We start from the raw sequence: 24,088 nt of genomic DNA on the forward strand, positions 1-24,088 counted from the left end.
AAAGGGCAAGTAATATTTATCATTTCTTATTGCCAAAGGAATCAATTCCAAAGGTACCACTTAAACCATGTTGAGGCAGTTCAAGCAACTATCTGCACCTTTTTAAGTGCAATTACCTGTTATTAAGTTCTAACTCCCAATCTCTCTAGAATTCCTGCCATTGATGCAAGCCCTTCTTGCTGGCTTGCTGATTGGACACCTCCCAACTCTATTTTAAAAATATGAGTTTGTCTTTTCTTAAACAAGTCTACATCTTTAACATCCAACCCAAATAGCTGAGAAATGTTTGACAGTCAGATTTCTAAGTCCTTATTTTTTCATTCATTCATAGGATGTGGGCATCGTTGGCTAGGCCAGTATTTATTGCCTGTCCCTAATTGCCATGATCAGTTTCCGATTTGTGTCTGTTGTCCTTTAGGCATTGGGCAATAGTGCTATAAAGTACACTGATAGAGAAATGGAGAGACAGAAGATAAAAATTCCTTCTGAGCTTTTGAAAAATTGAAATGAATATGTAAAATAATGTAACCAAGTTATAGTGGCCATCATATGTAGCAAGCATATGAACTTGGGGTCTATAGTACAGGAGTGGTCGAAACAGAGCTCTGTGCAACTGTAGCATAACTTCACTCCTTTGTACTTCCTTGAGATAACATTCTACTAGCCTTGTTAATTATTTTTTGAAACTGTCCCATTAGTTTTTTTTTTTAAGTAATTTCTGGACATGGCCTCTAAATCTCTCTGCTCCTCTACAAATCCTAACTTCTCACCATTTAGAAAATACTCTGATCTATCTTTGTTAGGTCCAAAGTGGATGACCTTGTACTTCCTCACATTAAACACCATTTGTCATTTTTGCCCAGTCACTTAATCTATCAATGTCCCTTTGCAAACAACTTATGTTACCTAATTTAGGCCTGAATTTTTGCCCCTGCTCGTCACAAAAATTCCCAGCTCAGCAAACCTGACTCAGGAGAAAGTTCCCCAGATGATCAGATTTTCGTCTGGGGAGGAGGGGGGCCTCCCCCCCCCACCCCAAACAGTGATTTGGGACTTTGTCCCAACTGTGAAAAATAAAACAAAAAAAATCCCTCCAACCCTCCCCCAAGGCACTTTATAGCCCCTAAGCCAACTTATGCCCTTCTATCCACCCCCATGGTCCTTTATAGTTTCAATGCCCCTCCACATACCCTCATGGCCTTTCGCCTATCAAGATGGAGGTGCGAAAATGCGAACTTGTCCACTTTGACCAGAAGAATAGAAAAGCAGCATATTATTTAAATTGAGAGAAATTGCAGAATTCTAAGGTGCAGAGGGGCCTGGGTGTCCTGGCACATGAATTAGGAAAAGTTAGTACACAAGTGCAGCAAATGATTAAGAAGACAAATGGAATGTTGTTATTTATTGCAAGGGGAATGGAATATAAAAGTAGAGATGTTTTGTTACAGTTGTACAGGGTGTTGGTGAGACCACATCAGAAGTACTGTGTACAGTTTTGGTCCCTTTATTTAGGAAAGGATATAAATGCATTAGAAGCAGTTCAAAGAAGGTCCACTCGACTAATATCTGGGATGTTGTTGTTGGGGAGGAGGGGGTGCTTTTTCATGAGGAAAGATTAGACAGGTTGGGCTAGTATCCATTGGAGTTTAGAAGATTGAGAGGTGTCCCTACTGAAACAAATAAGACCCTGATGGGCTTGATAGGCTGGATGCTGAAAGGGTATCTTCCCTTGTGGAAAAGATGATAACGAGGGGGGTCACAGTTTAAAAATAAGGGCCTCCCATTTAAGACAGAGATGAGAAAAAAATTTTTTCTCTCAGGGAGTGGTGAGTCTTTGGAACTCTCTTCCTCAGAGGGCAGTGGAGGCAGGATCAATGACTATTTTTAAGGCAGAGGTAGATAGATTCTTAACTAACAAGGGAATCAAAAGTTATTGGTGGTAGGTGGAATGTGGAGTTGAGGCCACAATCAGATATGCCACAATCTTATTGAATGGCGGAGCAGGCTCGAGGCCTACTTCAGCTGCTTCATCAATGACCTTCCTTCCATCCTAAGGTCAGAAGTGGGAATGTTTGGTGATGACTACGCAATGTTCAATACCATTCGTAACTCCTCAGATATTGAAGCAGTCTATGTCCAAATGCAGCAAGACCTGGACATTATCCAGGTTTGGGCTGACGTGGCAAGTGACATTTGCACCACACAAGTGCCAGGCAATGACCAACTCCAACAAGAGAGAATCTAAACATTGCCATTTGACATTCAATGACATTACCATAGCTGGATCCCCAATTATCAACATCCTAGGGGTTACCAATGACCAGAAACTGAATGGGACTAGCCATATAAATACTGTGGCCACAAAAGCAGGTCAGAAAGTAGGGATCCTATAGCAAGTAACTCACTTCCTGACTCCTCAAAGCCTGTTCACCATCTACAAACCACAAGTCAGGAGTATCCACTAATCTGGATGAGTGCATCTCCAGCAACACTCACGAAATTGTCATCATACAGGACAAAGCAGCCCGCTTGATTGGCACCCCATCCACAAAACATTCACTCCCCCCACCACCGACCAGTGGCAGATGTGTGTACCATCTACAAGATGCACTGCAGGAGCTCACCAAGGCTCCTTAGACAGTACCTTCCAAACCCATGACCACTACCATCGATGAACAAGGGCAACAGACACATAGGAACACCACCCACCTGGAAGTTCCCCTCCAAGTCATTCACTATACTGACTTAGAAATATATTGCCCTTCCTTCACTGTGTCTGGGTCAAAATCTTAGAACACCCTCTCTAATAGCACTGTGGCTGTACCTACACCACATGAACTGCAGTGGTTCAAGAAGCCAGCTCACTATTACCTTCTCAAGGGCAATTAGGGATGGGCAATAAATGCTGGCCTAGCCAGTGACACCCACATCCTATGAATGAATTTTTTAAAACCCCTTCCCTGTTCCTCTGACAAAAATGGTAGGTGCCAGGTTCAAGGGCCTGACTTCCAGAATTAGGTCTCTGCTGCCATTTTGGCTACGCTGGAGACCCCCTCTGTCTTTATGAAAATTCAGGCCTTAGTGTCATCTGCAAATTTGGGTGTATTCCTTCACCTAAATCAAGAGAGTTTGAAAGATCAGCAATTTCCTCACCTTCTTCTTAATACTCAAGGTAGAAAATATAAGGTTCTGGAGATATGCCAATCTTCAGTCTCACTGGCCCAGATTCTGTTGTAGTGGGCATCTAAAGATGTTTGCTATTAGTTAGTTTTGTTGGTGTACGCTTAGTTTTTAAAATTCTTTGCATCACAAATTGCTTGAAGTGCAATCTGATCATGGCGTGATGAGGGAAACAGGGTATTTGAATGCACGGGGCAATGTGTATCTTCCCAACCAACAGTGAGAAATGAACAGTAGAAGAACTAAGAAGAGTAGATAAATCCAATGTCAAATTGGTTACAGAAAGTGAAATAGAGAGGGAGAGAAAGACTGAATTAAGAGAAAGAAAAAAGAGACAGCAAGGAACAACAAAAAAATTAATTATATTGACATTTTTAAAGTCTCCAACAAGTAATGCCTGAAAGAATGAGACCCCACATTTGCAATAATTCAATTTCAGTGCCAGAAGCTGATTGACAGTATTTAATAACTACATGTTACTAAAAGGGTGTTTAAGCTTGTCATGACAAGATTTAACTTTTCTGTGGCAAATGTAATTCAAATATAACAACTTCATGACATTTAATGCATGGCAATGGTGAGGCAGACAGTCAAATGCCTTCTTGGCAAAGCTACTGGCGGTGGGGCACAACACAGACAACTTTTGGATACTGGCATTTAACCTCACATGTGCTCCTTGATTGAAGTTGCTGTAACATTAATATATAAATAATAGCAAGCACCATGAGCCTCAATGTCACTTTGATAGAAAAATCTGGCCCATTATTTTCTCCATTACTTTTCTGAAGTTATATTAAGTCTAGTAGATCCTTCCCTGCCTTGATATTTTCCTTGTATCCAATACTTTATTCTCTTCATCAACCAGGGATCAAAATAATTTTTTTCCAAGGGCTCTTCTTGAGATTTTCTCAAGGGCTACATTTTATTTTTCAGAGGCTCCGTTTTCATTCTCCCTAACTCCTTTGTTAGGTAATGCAATCATGCAGTATCATTACCTTCCATTTCATGCTGAATTTTTTTCAGAGTTTTCTTCTTTTGATAGATAGTACATACACCAAAGACTGAATATACATTATTAAATCTTTTAACTTGGAATCTGCTTCAAACCCTCATTCATGCCTTCACTACCTCTAGACTTGTTTATTGCAACACATTCCTGCCTGGTCTCCCACATTCTACCGTCCTTAATCTTGAAGTCATCGAAATCTCTGCTGCCCATGTCTTAACTCGCATCATTTGTTCCATTCCCCTGTCACCCTGTGCTCGCTAACCTATGTTGGCTTCCCATCAAGCAACATCTTGATTTTAAAATTCTCATCAATGTTCTCTGACCCCTCCAATGGCCTCACACCTTCCTATTCTGCAATCGCCTCCAGCTCCAAAACCCCTAAGGTATGTTCGGGACTCCTGCGCATCAGCAATTTTAACTGCTCCATCATTGGTGGCCATGTCTTCAGCTGCCTAGACCTAGGTTCTGGAATCCCTCTCTGATCCCCTCTGTTTCTCTAGCTCACTTCTCACTCATTCTCTTCTCCTTTCAGACACTCATTAATATCTACTTCTTTCACCAAAGTTTTGGTCATTTGACATACTATTTCCTTATGTGGCTCAGTGTCACACTCCGTTTCATAATGCTCCTGTGAAGCACCTTGGAACGTTTCATTATGTTAAAGGCGCTATATGAGTTTAAGTTGCATACTCAGATCTAAATGCCACTTTGTTGCCCATCTAAGGCTTTGAGGCCTGCTGAATCCTTCTGCTCCTTCATCTTCAAATTTAATTCGTAAGCACTAAAACTCAATTTAGGTTATTTGTATAGATCAAGAGGCTCTGGCATGAATTTCTGGGCCACTTCACTCTATAACTTTTCAATCCCTATTTGGTGAAGTAGCCTTTTCGCCTTCTCCCACTTTACCTTTTAGCTAGGTTAGCAAGATCCATCATTACAAAGCTTGATCTGAGATATCAAAAGGGCAGTGGCCTGTTGCATAATTTGAATATGATTAATAAATATTCCTGTGTGGTGCAATGTTTTGTTCCAGTGCATTTTTTTCCCATTGGAAATGCAACTCACTTTGGCTGCAACTATAAAGCCGATGATGCTAGCTACACTTACTGGAAGTGTGAGTTCTGCTGGGGTGTAAAGTTGCTGCAGGCACATGATGCTACTGCGCTTGTGGTGTTGGGTCCCTTTGCTAAGCTGTTTCAATCGCTCCTACTGTCAATCCCCTTGCTCAGGACTCGGGATTGAAAGGCAAGTTTAATTAGAGGTGGGGGATCGGTGCAGAGCTTGGGGAAATCCTGCCCCATGTTACTTACTCCCACTGGGGAACAGATTGGGAGTCAGAGAGAGGGCAGGGGTTCCAGTCCGGGTCCCGATGGAAGTAAAGCCACTTCTCTTGCTGCGAATGCCACTAATCCGGCACAGAATGAACAAAACATTAATAATCCAAAGACTCTTTTCAGAGCCACCCGTAATATCGTTAAAGGGCTGGTTACTGTCGGGGGATTCAGGGATGGAGGGCAGGATTTTGAGTTCGTCATGCGGGTGCGGTTGGTGGGCTGGGAGCGGCTGGGAAACAGGCTGCTGCCCGCAATCAGCCCTTGACCATGATTTCACTCTGGCGGGCCTTCCGTGAACAGTGGCTCCCCAATGGTCAGGCAGGGGCAGGGGCCTCTTGGCTGCCGGGTCCAATGGCGACACGGCGGCCGGTTTAAAACCGGCACAGTCGGTCCCTTGAAGGCTGCCGGCAACAAGACATCTTTCTTGGTGTCAGCAGCAGATTAAAAATTATGGATTCAAAAGCGGCTGCAGACGCCGGGCGGGAGGGCAGGTCTGGTGGGCATTCGGCCCCCTGGTTTTCTGATGAGTGCCTCACGGTCCTCCTGGAGGTGGCTGCCAGGAGGGACACCCTTGTCCCCAGGGATAGGAGGAGGCCATCACACCTTACAAAAAGAGCTTGGGAGGAGGCGGCAGTGCTGGTCAGCAGCCATAATGTTGTGTGGTGCACCTGGGCCCAGTGCTGCAAGAGGCTTAACGACCTGCTGCACTCAGGAAGGATGAGTACCGTGTTGGCATGGATCAGTGTATTGAAGTGTTAAAGGCTGGCCATCCCCCCGTGGAGTTCAAGGGTTTAGAGTCTGAGTGCCAACTGTCAATGACGCCTGAGCTGGCCAAAGGGGTGAGCCCCGGCTGCTTGGACTGAGTGCCTTGTGGCTCAAGGGCCATGACTCTGATGTGCCCTGCAAGGTGCTCCTCAGGTGGGGTTGGCCTGACTGCAATGGCGCTGCAGGTAGAGAGTGAGCTAATCAATGCTCATCTGTCCTTTCAGGAGAAGATGGCCCATAATAACATTGAAAGGTCGCTAACCAGCGGAGGCTCTGCTAACCTCCTAATCCTAAAAAGATACGAGCAGAACACCTTGGAGCTGGAGAGGCGCTACATGCACCTTGATCAACCGGCTGTGGAGAGGCTGGGTGTCACAGGAAGGTAAGAATGCAGTGCACAGAGTTGAGAGTTTCGGATGGTGCAAACATTCTTGTGTAGTCTCACCATTGATGGGAGTCTCAAAACTGGATTCCCCATTGATTATTTTAAGATGATGGCACCATGATGCAGATCTCCATGGTCTCACCAGGGTGCCTGGCATGCACAGTTACAGTGTGATGACTTAACCTAATGACATGTCATTGTTCTCCCTTAGGTTTGCCACCACACCCAACTGCAGGGACCCGAAGACCCAACCATGACGCCAGAGGACTGCCAGTCTCCACATGCACCTGCATCACACCCCCTCCTTGAACCAGGCACCAGTACAGATACCAGCGCCTCAGTGGGCATTAGATCTTCGGCTAGAATGTTGGTGCATAGCAGTGAAGGCACTTCACACTTGCTTAAGGTGCAGGCGGAGGCAGACAGTGCCTAGGATGCCGGCATTTGGAGGACTGCTGGAGGCCAGGACAATGCTCAGTTGAAGGATGATGATGAGCCTCTGGAGTTGTCCATAGGCAGCGGATGCTGGATGTCCAGCGAGATGTGCGGGATGATCTGGTATAGATCCATGAGGGTGTGTGTGCCATCATCTCCGTTAGGGAGGAGTCCGTGCAGAGCATGAGCACTGTATTGATCCTCATGGCCGAGCGCACTGCCTACATCTCATGGAGAGGCAGCTCCAGGAACAGAACCGGGGTTCCTGGGGTTGCGCTTGGACCTGCAAGGCACCTCAGATGGTCAGTGTCCGTGTGGGAGATGGATGAGGCACGCAGTACTCCAGCTAGGTGCCCGTCTATCAATGGGTGAGCAGGGAGGTCCAGAGGTACTACACGTTGGCGCATGAGCTGCCATTTATCTCTATAGGCTCCTTTCAGGATGCTCTGGATGATGGCAGCAGCTCCTCCGCCCCTCTGCCAGTGATCATGGCATTTGATGAGGCTGCAGCGACTGGGGAGATGCCAGCTATAGAAGTGGCCACGCCCTCCCAGGCATGGCCAGCACAGGTTCCACTGGCCAGAGGATGATCGCCAAGGTCATCAAGGCCAACAAGACAGCAGAATCAGCAGGCTGTCTCCAATGCTGGTGCAACCAAGACGTAGCACTCGCAAACATAAGTTTAAGGCACCATGAGCACAAGAGGATCTTCTGTTGTGCAATGTTTTGTTTATTTTAACTGGTCTGGGGAAGAAGACCAGAGAAGGTTCTGTTAATTTGTTTTGACTATCAACATGAGATAAATTTTCTTTTGTTGTAATGGTCCGCATATGCTTCACCTTTTTTATTTAATGTGGTGCAGGGTACACCAGTATGAAATGCTGGACGTGGGTGGCTTGAAACTTTATTGCACAGGCATTGAGTGGACTTTGGGGTCAAAGGAAAGTGTCATTTCAGACATCCGGGATGGAAGCGGCAGCCTTGCCATGAATTTGTAGTGCTTATTTGGCAGCCTAGCTGAAGGGGCATTGGATCAAGGCGTCCTTCTCGTCCCTGTCCCCCTGGAGGTTACAGAGGTCTGTTTCCATGCCCTCAGTGTTCTCCTCACCGCACTCTTCGGACTCACTACTGAATTCATCATCTGTGGCCTGTGCAGCTGTGTCAATATCCTCTTCCTCCAGTGGGTCCCCTCTTGCTAATGCCAGACTGTGGAGAGCACAGCATGCGACCACTATCAGTGACACCTGCTCTGGGGGTATTGTACTGTCCCCCCTGGGATGGCCCAGGCATCAGAAGTGCATCTTCAGGAGACCTATGGTTCTTTCTATCATCGCCCTTGTGGAGGTATGGCTCCTTTATAACCACTGCTCTGCTTCTGTTCTTGGTGGCGGAGAGGAGTCATACGCCACCTTTTCAAGGAATAGCCCTTGTCACCCAGCAGTCATCCATCCAGTCCGGCTGGAGCTCTTAAGGGCCTTGGCACCTGGGAGTGTCTCAGGATGTACGTGTCATGGGAGCTGCCAGGGTACCTTGCACAGACTTGCAGAATATGCATCCTATGGTCACACACTATCTGCATGTTCATGGAGTGGAATCCCTTCATATTAACAAAGGCACCCAGCTGACCCGCTGACGCCTTTGATGGCCACATGTATGCAGTCAAATGCACTCTGGATGCAGGGGAACCCAGCAATCGCTGCAAAGCCTCTGGCTTACTCAGCCTGGATGGCATTGTCTATATGGAAATGAATGAAAGTCAATGCCCGCCTGAACAGAGCTTCTGTCACCAGCTATATACAACTATGGACAGCTGATTGGGAGACTCCACACAGATCCCCCACTGGCCCTGGAAAGAGCTGGGTGCACAGAAGTTGAGGGCCACTGTGACCTTCAGAGCCACTGGCATAGGGTGTCCACCCACACAGTCGGAGGTGATCTGAGGCCCAATCATCTGACAGATGGAGGTCACTGTCTCCCTTGAGAGGCAGAGCCTCCTTCAGCACTGCGTCGCGGACATATTGAGGTAGCTGCATCGGCGCCTGTAAACCCTGGCAGCAGGATAGTGGTGTCTTCTGCTGCCTCTAATGCCTTGGACTGCCAGCTGCATCTCTCCTCACACAGGTTGCTCCCCTGCAAGCTGGATGGAGACACCTGGCCTCCTCTCCCTCTGTCCCTCTCTTCCTTCTCAGAGGAGGTGCCACCAGCGGAGACCACAATCCCCATAACCAGGGTTACAGAAGGCTGTCTGATACCTGGAAAAGTCCACACAGTCTGAATTCTTCAGGGTCGTTGGAGACACCAAAGAGTCTTGAACCGAAACCTGGAAATGCTAACAATGAAGCCCCGAAGAGATGAAGCTGACATATACCAATAAGTTACCAGCTACCAAACTTCTCACTACTCACACTGGCAATACTGCTGACCCTTTTCAACCCGCCCGTGGATGAGGTTTTTGAAATTGTTGGCTGGCCGCCTGCCTGTTTTGCCCGTGCGTAGAACATGAAATCATACAGGCAACAGAAAACTGGCATCAGTTGACTTTTTAATGGCCTTAACTGGCCTCTTAATTAATGGCTGGTGTGGCTCCGGCACCGGCATGTGCCTGCCGGCTGAAATATCGTGCAATTGTGCGATGACGTTGGCACGCTCACCCAACGTCATCACGTGCTATTTTACGCTTGAGCTTGGTGGGTGTGCGCCCGTATGCCGAGCGAAAAATTCTGGCCAGAGTTATTGTAAAGGTGGATCAATCTTTCACAGAATTGTTACAGTGCAGAAGGAGGCCATTGTGTCTGCACTGCCTCTCCCAAATGAGCTAATCAACTAATGCCATTCTCCCGCCTTCTCCTGTAACCCTGCACAGTGTTCCTTTTCAGGAAATTGTCTAATTCCCTTTTGCATATTTCAATTGAATCTGCCTCCATCACGATCTCAGGCAGTGCATTCCAGGCCGAAAACTAAAAAAACTTTTTCATACTGCTTTTGCTTATCTTGCCAATTACTTTAAATCTGTGGCCTCTTGTCCTCGATCCTTTCATGAGTGGAAACAGTTTCTCCTAGCTACTCTGTCCATACCCCTCATAATTTTGAATACTTCTATCAAGTCTCTTCTCAGCCTTTTTTTCTCTCCAAGGAAAACAGATCTAACTTATCTAATCATGCTTCGTAACTGAAGTTCTTCATCATTGGAACCATTCTCCTGAATCTTTTCTGCACTTTCTCCAATGCCATGACATCCTTCCTAAAGTGCACCACCCAGAACTGGACATAATACTCCAGCTGAGGCCAAACTAATGTCTTATACAAATTCAACATAGTCTCCCTGCTCTTCTATTCTGTGCCCCTATTAATAAAGCCTAGGATACTACATGCTTTGTTACCCACGCTCTCAATCTGTCCTGCCACCTTTAATGCCTTATGCACATATACACCCAGATTACTCTGATTCTGCACCCCCCTTTAGAGTTGCAACCTTTATTTTATATTGTCTCTCTAAGTTCTTCCTACCAAATGAATCACTTCTGCAATGAACTTCTTCTGCCACCTGTCTGCCCATTCCATTAACTTATCTATGTCCTTTTGCAGTTCCACGTTACCTTCCTCACAGGTCACAATGCTTCCAAATTTAATATCATCTGCAAATTTTGAAACTGTGCCCTATGCACCAAGGTCTAGGTTCCTGATCTATCCAATTGTGTTTTCATTTATCTATTGCAATTGCACTCTGCTTCTCTCTGGTCCGTCTGGCTCTTGAATCACCCGCACTTGCTGCTCCTCCAATCACAGATTCTGTCTCTGGAGGAGGAGCAAGGTCAAGAGAAAGGCAACCTCTGATTGGTGGACCTGGCAACCCAAGAGGGGTTGAGAAGAGGAGCAGCAGTAGAAAGATGAGCATGCTGGATCTGCAGCAGAAACTAGAGAGCACCACACAGGCGGATGGTTGCATGGTAGTGATCCTACCCTTCATATACGTTCTGTAGATTAGTTACCAGGAGCTCACCAGTGAATCATATTGAAAGAGGCTCAGGTTTTCCCATAGGAAATTTGCAGACCTCCTGCAGCAGAAACTATGGCCTTCTGTGCCATCTCATCACTCTGTCAGTAGTAATGAAAGTAGTGGTTGCCTTCAATTGTTTTTGCTTCAGGGTCCTTCAGGCTGCACCGTGGTTCATGGCACATGTTAGCCAAGCAGTTGCACATACCTGCATAAAACAAGTCATGGATGCCAATGTTTACCCATAAATGGTGCCAGATAACATGACAACTGGACCTGGAGCAGCAGCAGCATGGGAGAGGCAGAATTTGACTGGAGGAGCAGCTCCTCACATATTCTGTCTCTCCCACATACGGGGGCAACTTTTCTCTCATTGGTCATCCTGTGATTGAATTTTAAGGAGCTTGTGAGGATGAATTTGCCAGCCATCACTAGATGTGGGGTTCTGGAGGCACATGAGAGTGGCAGTGGCTCAATGGGAGTGACACATGCTGCTGATCTCTCAGGATGATAGCCTGTCCACTCCCACAATCCGATAAACCAATGTCCGTCATGGAGCATCAAATGCAACTGAGCCAAGCTAACCAGAACCAGCCAAGAGATTAGTCACCAAGCTGACCCATCAAAGCCCTGAGCTGCTAGAAGTTGCCAACGACAAGCACCTCAAGGATCCAAATCTGACCATCAGCAGACCTCCACCGCTCCTTAGAAAAATACCATGTAGAAGCAATACATCAGGTAAGAGCACACCTAAGGAGATCAAAATAGGGGTAAACAGGGTGCAATTTTACTCTGTGAAGGCATTAAAAACTATAATAGATGAATTGTGCTAGTTTGACTGTACGATAGGTCATACTATAGTATGCAGATGCTATCTGTAGAAACGTTCAGAGTCTAGGGATTCCTGTTATGATGAGAATTGACAGATTGATGTTGAAGCACAATTGATGCAAGGTTGATGTAAAGACGTTGGTTTTGATTGTTCTTTTACTGGAAGTACTTGTCAATGAGCTGCTGCCCAATTGTCCTGGATGCTTTTAATCCAAGTCTTTCTGCAGCTTACCCTACATCATCATCTTCCTTTGACAATAACTCCTGCTCAGCTACAGCTGGCTCAACATCTTCTTTCTGTTGCATGGTGAGATTATATACACAAGTCCACAAATAGGAGATAAGATGGTTCAGAAATGGAGAAAATTCTCAAGCACCTGTTGCTGTTTCAGCATACCAATAGCTTGCTCAATTACTACCCTAATACCTGTATGGCTATCATTGTACCACTTTTCAGCTGGGGTTCATGGCTGTTGGGTACAGCCATGCATTTCCTCTACCCAGAACTTGAGGACCTTGCTCCCTAATTTCCATGCTTGCTCAAAAAATGCAGAATTGTTGGCCCAATGTAGGATAAGTGCATTATGCCTGCTACCGGAGAACCATGTACACACCAGCATACTTTGTAGATGATGATCACAGGGAGTGGCATCGCTTCCTGTTTATAAAAAGTCCTGGCTCATGTAGTAGTGCCTTAGTTGCCACATGAGTGCAGTCAATCGCAATCTGGACTTGGGAACCTGGCAATTGCTGCAAATCCTGTTACTCTGTCATGTTGACTGGCACCATTTATGGGTAAATACTGGCATCCATGACTTGTTTTATGCAGGCATGAGCAACTGTCTTGCTAACATGTGCCATGAACCCTGATGCTACCTGAAGGACCCTGAAGCAAAAACAACTGAAGGCAACCATTACTTTCATTGCTGACAGAGTGATGAAATGGCACAGAAGGCCATAGCTTCTGCTGCAGGAGGTCTGCTACTTTCCAATGGCAAAACCTGAGCCTCTTTCAATATGATTCACTGATGAGCTCCTGGTAACCAATCTACAGAATGTATATGAAGGGTAGGATCACTACCATGCAACCACCCTCTTATGTGATGCACTCTAGTTTCTGCTGCAGATTCAGCATGCTCATCCTTCTGCTGCTGCTCCTCTTCTCTTCTTCTCAGCCCCTCTTGGGTTGCCAGAATTAATCCCATTGTGCGTACATGAAGGCTAACAAATTCTGCTAAAAACCTTCAGAAAATCTCTCTTCTATAATCAGTATTGGAGTTGCAAATGCTTCCACAGCACTCAACTAAGAATTTCAACAGGTGTAATCACCAGTTTTGTCTGTGGGTGCATGTCCCTTTAAATCAGGTGTTTAATTGCCTATTTTGGCTTTTGCCATCAGGGATTACTACGCAGTCCCACCACCAAAATAGTACTGGGGTTCTATTTATATTATAGGACCTGGTTTGCATTAGAGTATTAACGATATGTCCTATTCCTAACACTGACATCCCTTACCTTAAAGGGAGAAAACAATCAGAAGTTAAAAATTAATGATGTTTATTCCATTATTTACTCTTCTAATTTCCCAGTTAGCTCAACTCTGAATTAATTCGTTGTTATTATTTTGTTAGCAAATAACCAAAAAGTTACAAACTGCCAAACTACAAAACATTCCAACTGTTAAGGAATAGTACAATAACTTCATATATAATAAATTGTCTATATAAATAGTAGTAGATTCTGTGACAACTATGGCCAATTACCGATGATAAAGTCTACTTTGATCTATTTGTAGCTACATTTTGAAAAACAACACAAATTTTAAATAGAAAAAGTTGTCTGAATTGTACCTAAGCAGATCAACAAAAGGGATATGAAATATGGTCAATTAACCAATCTACCAGCTGTAATTGAAACATACTCTTGCTTGTTCACGCAGTTGATCAACAATCAAACGATCAACCCGGGAAGGGTTTGATGGTAGCCTGGGAATGGGTGTATTATTTGAACTGGTCACTCTCTTTCCTGGGTAGTTCCGGGCAAGTGCTGCTTCAGTCTTAAAAGGGGAGAAGGGGAAAATAGTCATAACCAATACCAGTTTTTAATATGACAAGACTAAACTTCAAAGAAAAAATAATTTTCAGGTGACAATTTAGCAAAAGTATTTACTGATGTGTCAAACCAGAAACCAGCCGCGCTGGTACTCATAGAAAATGACAGTGGCACAACTGAAAAATATGAGCAAAGAAATAAAAAACATTAAACCCATCAAGTGTTGTTTCATAAATTATGTAAAATTTGTGCTATCTTGGGATCTACTCAGCTGGTGCGAGAAATTATAAAATATCACACTAGCACATTAAGGAGTGTTTTTCCGAGCTTAGGCTGAGGCACAGTGTTGGGGCAAAATAAAAAGAACTTCAGTCTGACTGTGCCACACCTGATCTGAGATCCTAGCATCGTGTACCTGAAATGGGAAAATGCCATTTTCAGCACTAAAATCTCTCATCTTGACAAGCACGAATTCTTTAAAATTTAAAAAAGGCATAAATATGGTGGGGAAAAGAAGTATTCTAGATGCTCAATGCAAAGGAAATGTACTCTGTCAAAAAGTAGGCTTCAATATAGAATCAACCAACAGCAAACTAGCTTTAAGAAATGCTGAGAAATGTTTCCCTATAATATGCCCATTCCATACAGGCAAGCAGTAATCCACAACTTTGTCAGGACTGGCAAAATTTAGCAGGGGCAGTGAATTGCAAAATTAATATAAAATAATCTGGATTGCAAATTTCTGCTATGAGACCTCTTTATTCCATTCCAAGATTTCCTGTTGGGGGAAAATCAGAAATTGGGCACAAGGTCAGGTACCCAATTTTCTGACCTATGCCAACATGCTCTGCATCATGCATCGAGCCTGGGAAAATTAGATTCCTGTTCTTTTGTGATTACAAAATAGAGGGAATAAAACAAAGTTGGATTAATTTTACTTATGCTGCAAATCTTATTCATATGCACCAAAAACATTCAGATCTATGCATTTTAAACAATGATTTAAGAATTGATGAAGCACCATTAATAAAATTCATTAATAGAATAAATATACATTAAATAATAATTCAAATTGTACTGCAAACATAAAGCAAATTTAAACTTTTCTAACTATAGTGGGTAACGCTAGCATGGGCAAAAGAATGAAACAGAGTATTTTTTAAAAATGTCAAACAGTGCAAGCCAAACAACCTACAAAGACAGATATGCACTACATAGTGCTTAAAAGTTGTTTAAATACTGCAATTAAGGGAAATGGAAATGTGGTACAATTTGAGGAGGAAACACACTGATTCACATCAAACATATGAAGTCCACCTCACTGTTGTTATAAAGGAACAAATGGTAATAGAAAAGAAACTCCACTGGGAATCGTATTTTGAAACAGTGCAGGAAGTCTGTATTTTTCAAAAATAATGCATAAATACACAAATATTTTAACTGTGTGAAGCATTTCTCCCTTTGTTGGGCATGTAGCTACTGGGACAACTTTAATCTAAGTGGAGACTATGCAACACATTTCATTATTCTTGCACTTTTTTTATTCTTTCACGGAATGTGGATGTCGCTGGCTAGGCCAACTTTTAATTGCCTATACTTAATTGCCCTTGAGAAGGTGGTAGTGAGTTGCCTTCTTGAACTACTGCAGTCCATTTGCTGTAGATACATCCACAGTGCTGACAGGAAGGGAGTTCCAGGATTTTAACCCAGCAACAGTGAAGGAACAGTGATACAGCTTCAAGTCAGGATACTTTGTAGCTTGCAGACGGTCTTGCAGGTTGTGGTGGTCCCACACATCTGCTGCCCTTGTCCTCTAGGTGGTAGAGGTCTCAGGTTTGGAAGGTGCAGTTGAAGGCGAATTGTGAATTGCTGCAGTACACCTTGCAGATGGTACACACTGCTGCCACTGTGCACCAGTGGTAAAGGGAGTGAATGTTTAAGGTGGTGGATGGGGTGCCAATCAACTGAGCTACTTTGTCTTGGATTGTGTCAAGTTTCTTGAGTGTTGTTGAAGCTGCACTCATCCAGGCAAGTGGGCAGTGTTTCATCATATTCCAACTTGTGCCGTGTAAATGGTGGACAGGCTTTGGAGAGTCAGGAGGCAAGTTACTCGTCACAGAATTTCCAGCTTCTGACCTGCTCTTGTAGCCACAGTATTTATATGGCTGGTCCAGTTCAGTTCCTGGTCAATGGCAATCCCCAGAATGTTAATAGTGGTGGATTCAGCAATGGTGATGCCATTGAACGTCAAGAAGAAATGGTTAGATTCTCTCCTGTTGGAGATGGTCATTGCCTGGCACTTCAGTGGCAAATAACATTTGTGCCACACATCAGCTCAAGCCTGGATGTTGTCTAGGTCTTGCTGCATATGGACATGAACTTGTTTATTACAGTATTTTCACAATATATTAAAGTGAAAGAAAAGCCTATGAATACTTTTGTTTTCCATATCTTTAATAGGAAAAAATAAGCCCCGCCATGAATTTATCTGGCTTTTGAAAAAATTTAACCATCATTGCTTGCAGGGAAATCCTAAAATAGGGTCACCCTCCCTGAGAGATCGTCCAAGGTTAGCTAGTCCAAGGAAGTAATACTATTTGGCTGACAATACATAGGAACATGAGTCGGCCATTCAACCCATTGATCCTACTCTAACATGCAATTAGATAATGGCTGATCTGTAACTCAACTCCATATATCCGTCTTTTCTCTATAACTCTTAAAATATTTATCTAACAGAAATCTATCTGCCTCAGCTTTGATTTTCTTTTTAATCAATTAATTCTGTTAAGGGAAAGAGTTTCAGATTTCCACTTTCAGTTGTGTGAAGAAGTGTTTGCTGACATAACCTCAAAATTAAAGCTTGGCCATTCAGTGGTTATGTCTCCTTGTTCTAGACTCCTTCACCAAATTAAATAGTTTCTCCCTATCTAGCCTATTAAATTATTTAATCATCTTAAATAACTCAATGAGATCACCTTATAATATTTTATACTTAAGGAAATACTAGCTTAGTCTATGTAACCTTTCTTCATAATTTAACCCTTTTAAGCCCTGGTATCGCTCTGGTGAATTTCTGCATCCGCTTCAAATTCAATATATCCATATGGAGTGGCGCAGCCTAGAACTGAATGCAGTATTCCAGATGCAGTCTAACCACAATTGTATACAACCTGTAAGATAACTTCCACCTTTTTCCAGCCCCCTGCCAGCTATATTGTCGTAAATTCTGTACATGAACCCTAAATATCTCTGTTCCTCTGGTTTCTATCTTCTTACAGTTTCGAAAATACTCTGATCGATCTTCCTTTGGTTGGTGTGGATGACCTCACACTTCCCCAAATTGAAATCCATCTGTCACGGTTTTGCCCACTCACTTAAACTATCAATGTCCCTTTGCAACTTTCCATTCCCCACACTATGCACTGTGTGCATAGCTAATTTAATGTCATCAGCCAACTTGGACACAGACCCTATTCCTTCATTTAAGTCATTGATAAATATAGTGATAAGTTCAAGGCCCAGCAGAGATTCCTGGGGGACACCAAAAGTCACATCTTGTCAAATAGAATACATAACCATTATTCCTGTCCTCTTTTTCCAAACTAATTTTCAACCCAATGTCCAAAGGTTGCCTCCAATTCCATTCCATTTATTTCTTTCCATCAGCCTCTCATATCAAACCTTGAGAATTGTGGGGGAATCCAGAACTTGGGGACACAGTTTAAAAATAAGGGGTCTCCCATTTAAGACGGCAATGAGGACGGATTTCTTCGTCCTTTGACCTTTGGAATTCTCTTCCAAAGGGAGCACTGGAGACCTGGTCAGTGAACATATTCAACGCTGAGTTAGACAGACTTATGATTGTCAAGGGTTATGAGGAACAGGCAGGCAAGTGAAGTTATGGCCACAATTGGATCAGCTCTGAAGCAGGCTCGATGAGCCAAATGGCCTATTCCTGCTCCTATTTCTAATGATCCTATGATTATGATCTTGTTGAATGCCTTTTAGAAGTGCATTTAAATAACCTCAGTAAGACATTCCCATTTTCCAATTCGTTAACCTCTTCAAAAAATTAAACCAATTTGGTTAGATATAACTTACCTGTTGCAAATTCATGCTGGCTCTCTGAACAGTTCCTATTTGTCAAGGTGCTCAGTTATTTATATAGTAACTACCCCACAACCAACATTAGACTAATAGGTCTCTCCTGGTTTCTCTCTCCAACCCTTCTTAAATAACGAGTTACCATGGGAATTTTCAAAGGGATCAATTCTTGAATCAAAAGAATTTGGGACTCCATCTACTTACTTTAATAAACTGGTGTAGAAACCATCAGATTTTGAAGATTTGTTAATCTTCAGTCTTATTATTTTTTCCATTACCATTATTTACATAGTAAAATCAATAAATTCATCCCTTTGATTTCATTTTAGTTTTCAATAAATCTGTTAAATCTACTGTGAAGACCAATATGAAGTAATTATTTAGCTAGTCTGCTATTTCCAAATTTTCAATTACAGTATTACTTGCTTCTGTCTTTCTGGGACTCGCATTACCCATAGACATCCTCTTTCTCTAAATACTTGAAAAAAAACTTATAGATATTTAATGGCCTCACATTATTTTATTATATTCTCTTCCACCACTGCTTTAACTACTTTTTCAGTATCCCTTTACAGCTCTTTATCTCTCCCAGTCTGCTGGATCTCCATTTATTTTTGCACTTTTTAAAAGTTTTTATGGCCAGGATCTTTAGGCCGGCAAGCGGTTGGAGGCGGGGGGGGGGGCACTTGCTGACGTGTAAAATGACACGGAATGACGTTGGGCAGAACTCCTGACGTCACCCTGCGTCATTTCAATTTTCAGGCGCAGCCGCATCAGCTGTGCACCCGCCAACCTGTCAACGGCCTATTGAGGCCATTTAAAAAGTAATTGGCTTAATTAATGGACCTGCCCATCCAACCTTAAGGCTGGCAGGCAGGCTGGGAGCCCTGGCAGGCTTCAGAAAAAGCATGAAACCTCATTCACGGGCGGGATGAGGTTTCATGAGGGTTTTAAAAAAGTTTACTGAAGGTTAGAATTAAAGTGATGGACATGTCCCAACTCATGTGAATGTCACATGACATGTCAGCGAAATTTTGTTTCTGCTCCTTGACCATTTTTAAATTTTGGTGCCGATCTCCCTGAGGCAGCACTTAACCTCAGGGAGATGAGTGTGCTCTTTCACGCATGCGCACGAAAAAGCGCACTCTCGGCTGAAGGATTCCTCCCTGCCCGAACAGGGAGCGCATTGCGCTTGTTGGCGGATGTAACACTGGGTGAGCCTTAATTGGCCCGCCCACATAAAATGGCGATCAGATGTGCGTCCACTCCTGCACTTCCCCCCCAATGGGGGGGAAAATTCTTCCCTACATATCTCTCATTTCTTTTGTAGACTGAAGTAGTTTAATTACACAAATAAAGCTCTTGACCTTCAGGATATCACAGATCTTGCACTAAATGACTCTTTGAATACCTCTTACTGTTCATCTGTAATTTTAACTTTTAACAATTCCCCCTAGTTAACTGTGGTTAATTCCAGTCTTATCCCTTCAAAGTTGGCTTGAACTAATTTAAAATTTGGTTTTGTGAGTTAGAGGTTCATAGGCAAAATAATCTCAAAAAGAAATATTTTGCTAAATATACAGAAAGTAACAAGTCAAAAGAGTAGGGATATATATATATTATATATATAATTCATTCACAGGGCATGGGATTCACTGATGAGGCCAGCATTAATTCCCACCAAAGTGATTTGATGCAACTTACTAGGCTACATCAGAAAACAGTTAATTGTCTATTACATTGGTGTAAGGCTGCAGCCTATATGAGCTAGCCCAGTATGGAAAGCAGGTCTCCCTGCCTCAAGGACACAAGAGAACTAGTTACATTTTTACAATAATCTGACAGCTTTATGGTCAGTTATTGATACCAAATTTTACATTTCCAGGTTTAAAACAAAACTAAATAAAATTCCCAAACTGTCAAGGTAGGATATGAACTCGTGATTCTCTACACTATTTGAGGTTAATTAATCCTGCTATTAGAAAAGTCAAAAAGGCATTAACAAGAAAATATTTGATTTAGCCATAGAAGCAATAGTGAAGATTTTTTTTTCAGTTACACAAGATGCCAGAAGCATTTCAGGACCTCATTGGTGCTTTGAGAAATTCAACGGGGTAAATTAGAACTAAAGACTAAGACGTGGCTGAAGTGCATGGAGAATTAATATCATACAGACCCCTGTCTGGGAACATCTCCCTCCGTATGGTGCAGATGCTGATGTTTGAAGTGCTCCATTACTGAAGTAGGGCAAGAGTCTCTAGTTGAAGGAATTCCTGGAGGTTTGATTACTTGTCGTACTGACCATGTGACAATGAGTCATGTGATATCAGATCACAGAATGTACACAAATGTTATTGCAGTTATCTTATAAAGGTTAGGCTCCTGTAGTTGAGAACCTTTATTTGCAGTTTGCACCGGCAGCCAGCATGTGAGGCGTTGCAGAACTCGGAGGCCACCCAAGAGCAGGAGGAGAGGGGAAACCAAGGATGGCATTACAATTATGAGGTTTGATTCCAGGGGTGAAGAACTGCAGCTACGAGGGTAGACTGGAAAGGTTGGGGCTGTTTTCCTTGGAGAAAAAGTGGCTGCGAGGAGACTTCCTGAATACCTGAAGTTAATTAATCCTGCTATTAGAAAAGCCAAAAAGACATTAACAAGAAAATATTTTGTTTAGCCACAGAAGCAATAGTGAATTTTTTTTCCAGTTATACAAGATGCCAGAAGTATATCAGGATCTCATAGATGCTTTGAGAAATGCAACAGGGTAAGTTAGAACTAAAGACTAAGATGTGGCTGAAGTGTACGAAAAGTTAATATCATTCAAGGTCCTAAGGGGTATGGACAGGATAACTAGTGAGAAATTGTTCCCACTCAAGGGAGCATTAAGAACTAGAGGGCACAGATTCAAATTAATTGGCAAAATGAGTAAAAATGATGTGAGGAAAATTTTTTTCACTCAGAGGGTAGTTAGAATCTGGAACGAACTTCCTGACAGGGTGGTGGAGGCAGGTTTGACCGAGGTATTCAAAAAAGAATTGGATAGCTATCTGAAAAGAAAGAATGTGCAAGGTTAGTGGGATAAGGCAGTGGAGTGGGTCTGGTTAGAATGCTTTTTCAGAGAGCCAGTGCAGACTCAATGGGCCGAGTGGCTTCCTTCTGCACTGTAAAGATTCTGTGACAAGACTGTTGGGTTTTGGGACTGTGTCTTTAACTTATGGTAATAGGAAGGCCACGTGACCTGCTCTGCAGTCTGCCTGACAGCAAGCCAGGGTGGTTTGATTGTTAGAGATTAAAAGGGGCCTAGAATGCTTTACTGGCAAGAAGGTACAAGGAGTTTACACTTGGAGACAATGGCAGCAGCCTGTATGCTAACATTGGATAGACTGAGAGTCTCCAAAGTCCCAGTCAAGTGTCGAAAATGTCAGGGCTTACACAATGAACTAAAGAGAGTGGGTTCTCAAGGATAGCTAATCAGCATTTCTGCCTGTATACAAGGCCCACGTAGTTCATGCGACCATAGAGATGGGCAGTCTGCCAGGATCCAGGAGAGAAGGAACAGTTAGAGGCCGAACATCTCTATGGTTCACTGCACAGGAATGCGGGTGGGAGCTTGTGCTTGGATAGAAAAGACCAAATTCATAAGAATTTGAAACGAGGCTAGAAGATTTGCCTAGTTAGCACTAGAGGGAGAGTCACAAGGAAAATCGCTCACTGTGAAAGAGAGTTCTGCGGTTAAAATGTAAAGGCTGGTAAAGGAAAGCAACAGAAGTAAACCCTCGGGTCCTAAGTATCAATTTTGACTGGCTCTGGGAAACTTGAGTGGCTACTTAAGGGACAGTGTAAATTAGACCTGTGAAGTGGGTTTCTTAGTTGTGTTGAAAGTAAGACAGAAAATTCCGTCCTGTTGTTCAAAGTATAAGTTACCTACAAAAACAGATTTTAGTCAGTATGTTTTTAGACTGCTTGTTACAGTAATTCTTAAAACATGAAATCTTCTTGTATTTTTCTTTCAGCTATCAACCAGAAGTTCAATTTTTCTTTTAAAGCTATCGGTCTATATGGGGATTGTAACAATGCAAAAACCATTTCTGGATCCTTGGTTTCCGAATCCTTCTCCATTACCATCCAGATAGGCAGTTTCCAGCTTTTGTGTAATGGAGATCTTTTTACCCAGCATCCCTAGCAGCAAAGAAATGCCTCTATCCCTGTAATATAGCTACGCAAACATTGAATCCCAGAGATCAAGGGTTTTAGCTGTCACTATACCTATAGGGTACAAACACCATGGGTGGAATTTTACGGCCCCTTCCACTGGCAATATTTTCTGGTCCTGCTAAAGTCAATGGACTTTTGAACAGCTCACCGCAACTGGGCCATAAAATTCAGCCCCACCATTACATAATACTACATAAGATATATGCACAGAAACAGGCCATTAGGCTCATTCAGTCTATGCCAGTTCACTTGAGCCTCCTCCCATGTTTCCTCACCTAAATCTATCATCGTAACTCTCTATTTCCTTCTCATTTATACACTTGCCTACCTTCCTTAAATACATCTACACTATTTGCTTCGATCAATCTCTATGGTAGAGAGTTCCACACTCTCACCAGTCTTACACAAAAAGCTGTGTTTTTTCACCCACTGTCACTTTGCACTTGTCTCCCTGTCCCCTATTTTAAGCTATAAAGGGACTTGGTGCATTGAAGACCGTCTTTGTTTTTTTTATTTGTCAGTCCGTGGTTTCAAGGGGCAGTTTGCATCTATTATATTTGTAAGTTGTCTGGAACCCGTCAATAGCAACTGCCCCTGCCCCCCCACTGGTGCCCATTTTTAGGGGTGTCTGTTTGTACAGCTTTCACTGTCAAGGTTCACTGTACTGCTGGACAAGGTAACATTTATATTACATGCTGAAAGAAACGAAAGATGTACTTTTTGAGCCATGTGTGAAACAAATTATTTGAGTTCTGGGATCATTGCTATGGCGTACAGGAAGGCTTATTTGGTTCTAATGTTTAAAAAACGGAAGAAATCAGACCCCAGGAATTATATGCCAGTTAATTCAATTTTACTTGCAGGAAAGTTGATAGAAGATATTAAGGATATAATGCATGATCAGGAGAGATTGGCAGTTATTGGAATATCCCAGCATGAATTTAGTTCATAAAAACAAAAAACTGTGGATGCTGGAAATCCAAAAGAAAAACAGAATTACCTGGAAAAACTCAGCAGGTCTGGCAGCATCGGCGGAGAAGAAAAGAGTTGACGTTTCGAGTCCTCATGACCCTTCAAAAGAATTCTGTTGAAGGGTCATGAGGACTCGAAACATCAACTCTTTTCTTCTCCGCCGATGCTACCAGACCTGCTGAATTTTTCCAGGTAATTCTGTTTTTGTTTTGAATTTAGTTCATATTGTTCCTCAATAATCTGAATTCTTTTGGAGAAATTATGAAGTTAGTGGCTGACACTAGTTTACAGTGTTAAGCTTGATTTCCAGAAAGTCAAGTGCCACACAGAAACCTAATGGGGAAAATTTATTCAATGAGATCGACAGTCAGATTTTATGTTGAGTGGCAAATTGATTGCATTCTTATAGACAAAGGTTAGAGACATAGCTCTGCATGGACAAGTCAAGAATGGAAGTCCTACAGGAACTTATGATTGGATTGTTCCTCTTCAACATCCTCAAGGTTTTGGATGAAGACATCAAATGAAACCATTCACAAGTCTGCTGAAGCATGAAATAGCAACTTGCATTATATCGGTTACTGGTGAATTTAGATAGATTGGGGAAACGTAGCAGATACTTTTTAAATGTTAAGCGCAACGGATTTAGGACTGGATAAGTTCTTGATGGAGGGTGGCAGAGCAGGAGAGGGATCTGGGGTCATGGTGGATAAAACATTGAAGGTCCGCAAGCCAAATAACAAGCAAATATATTTTGGGTTGAATTGGACAGTACAAAAAAAAATGAAACAATTTAATACTGAGGTTGC

General features: G+C 42.9%; 1 protein-coding gene across 1 annotated transcript in view; it reads right to left on the reverse strand.

Annotated features, from left to right (window-relative positions):
- The window catches only part of moto (minamoto), a 52,363-nt gene that overhangs the window by 10,485 nt on the left and 17,790 nt on the right, over window positions 1-24,088 (reverse strand). Inside the window, exon 5 of the mRNA XM_041173266.1 lies at window positions 13,855-13,989. Within this exon, the coding sequence (XP_041029200.1) occupies window positions 13,855-13,989 (135 nt within the window). The remainder of the gene's footprint in view (window positions 1-13,854; window positions 13,990-24,088) is intronic.

This window comes from Carcharodon carcharias, chromosome 23 (genome assembly GCF_017639515.1).
Source record: "Carcharodon carcharias isolate sCarCar2 chromosome 23, sCarCar2.pri, whole genome shotgun sequence".
Lineage (NCBI taxonomy): Eukaryota > Metazoa > Chordata > Chondrichthyes > Lamniformes > Lamnidae > Carcharodon > Carcharodon carcharias.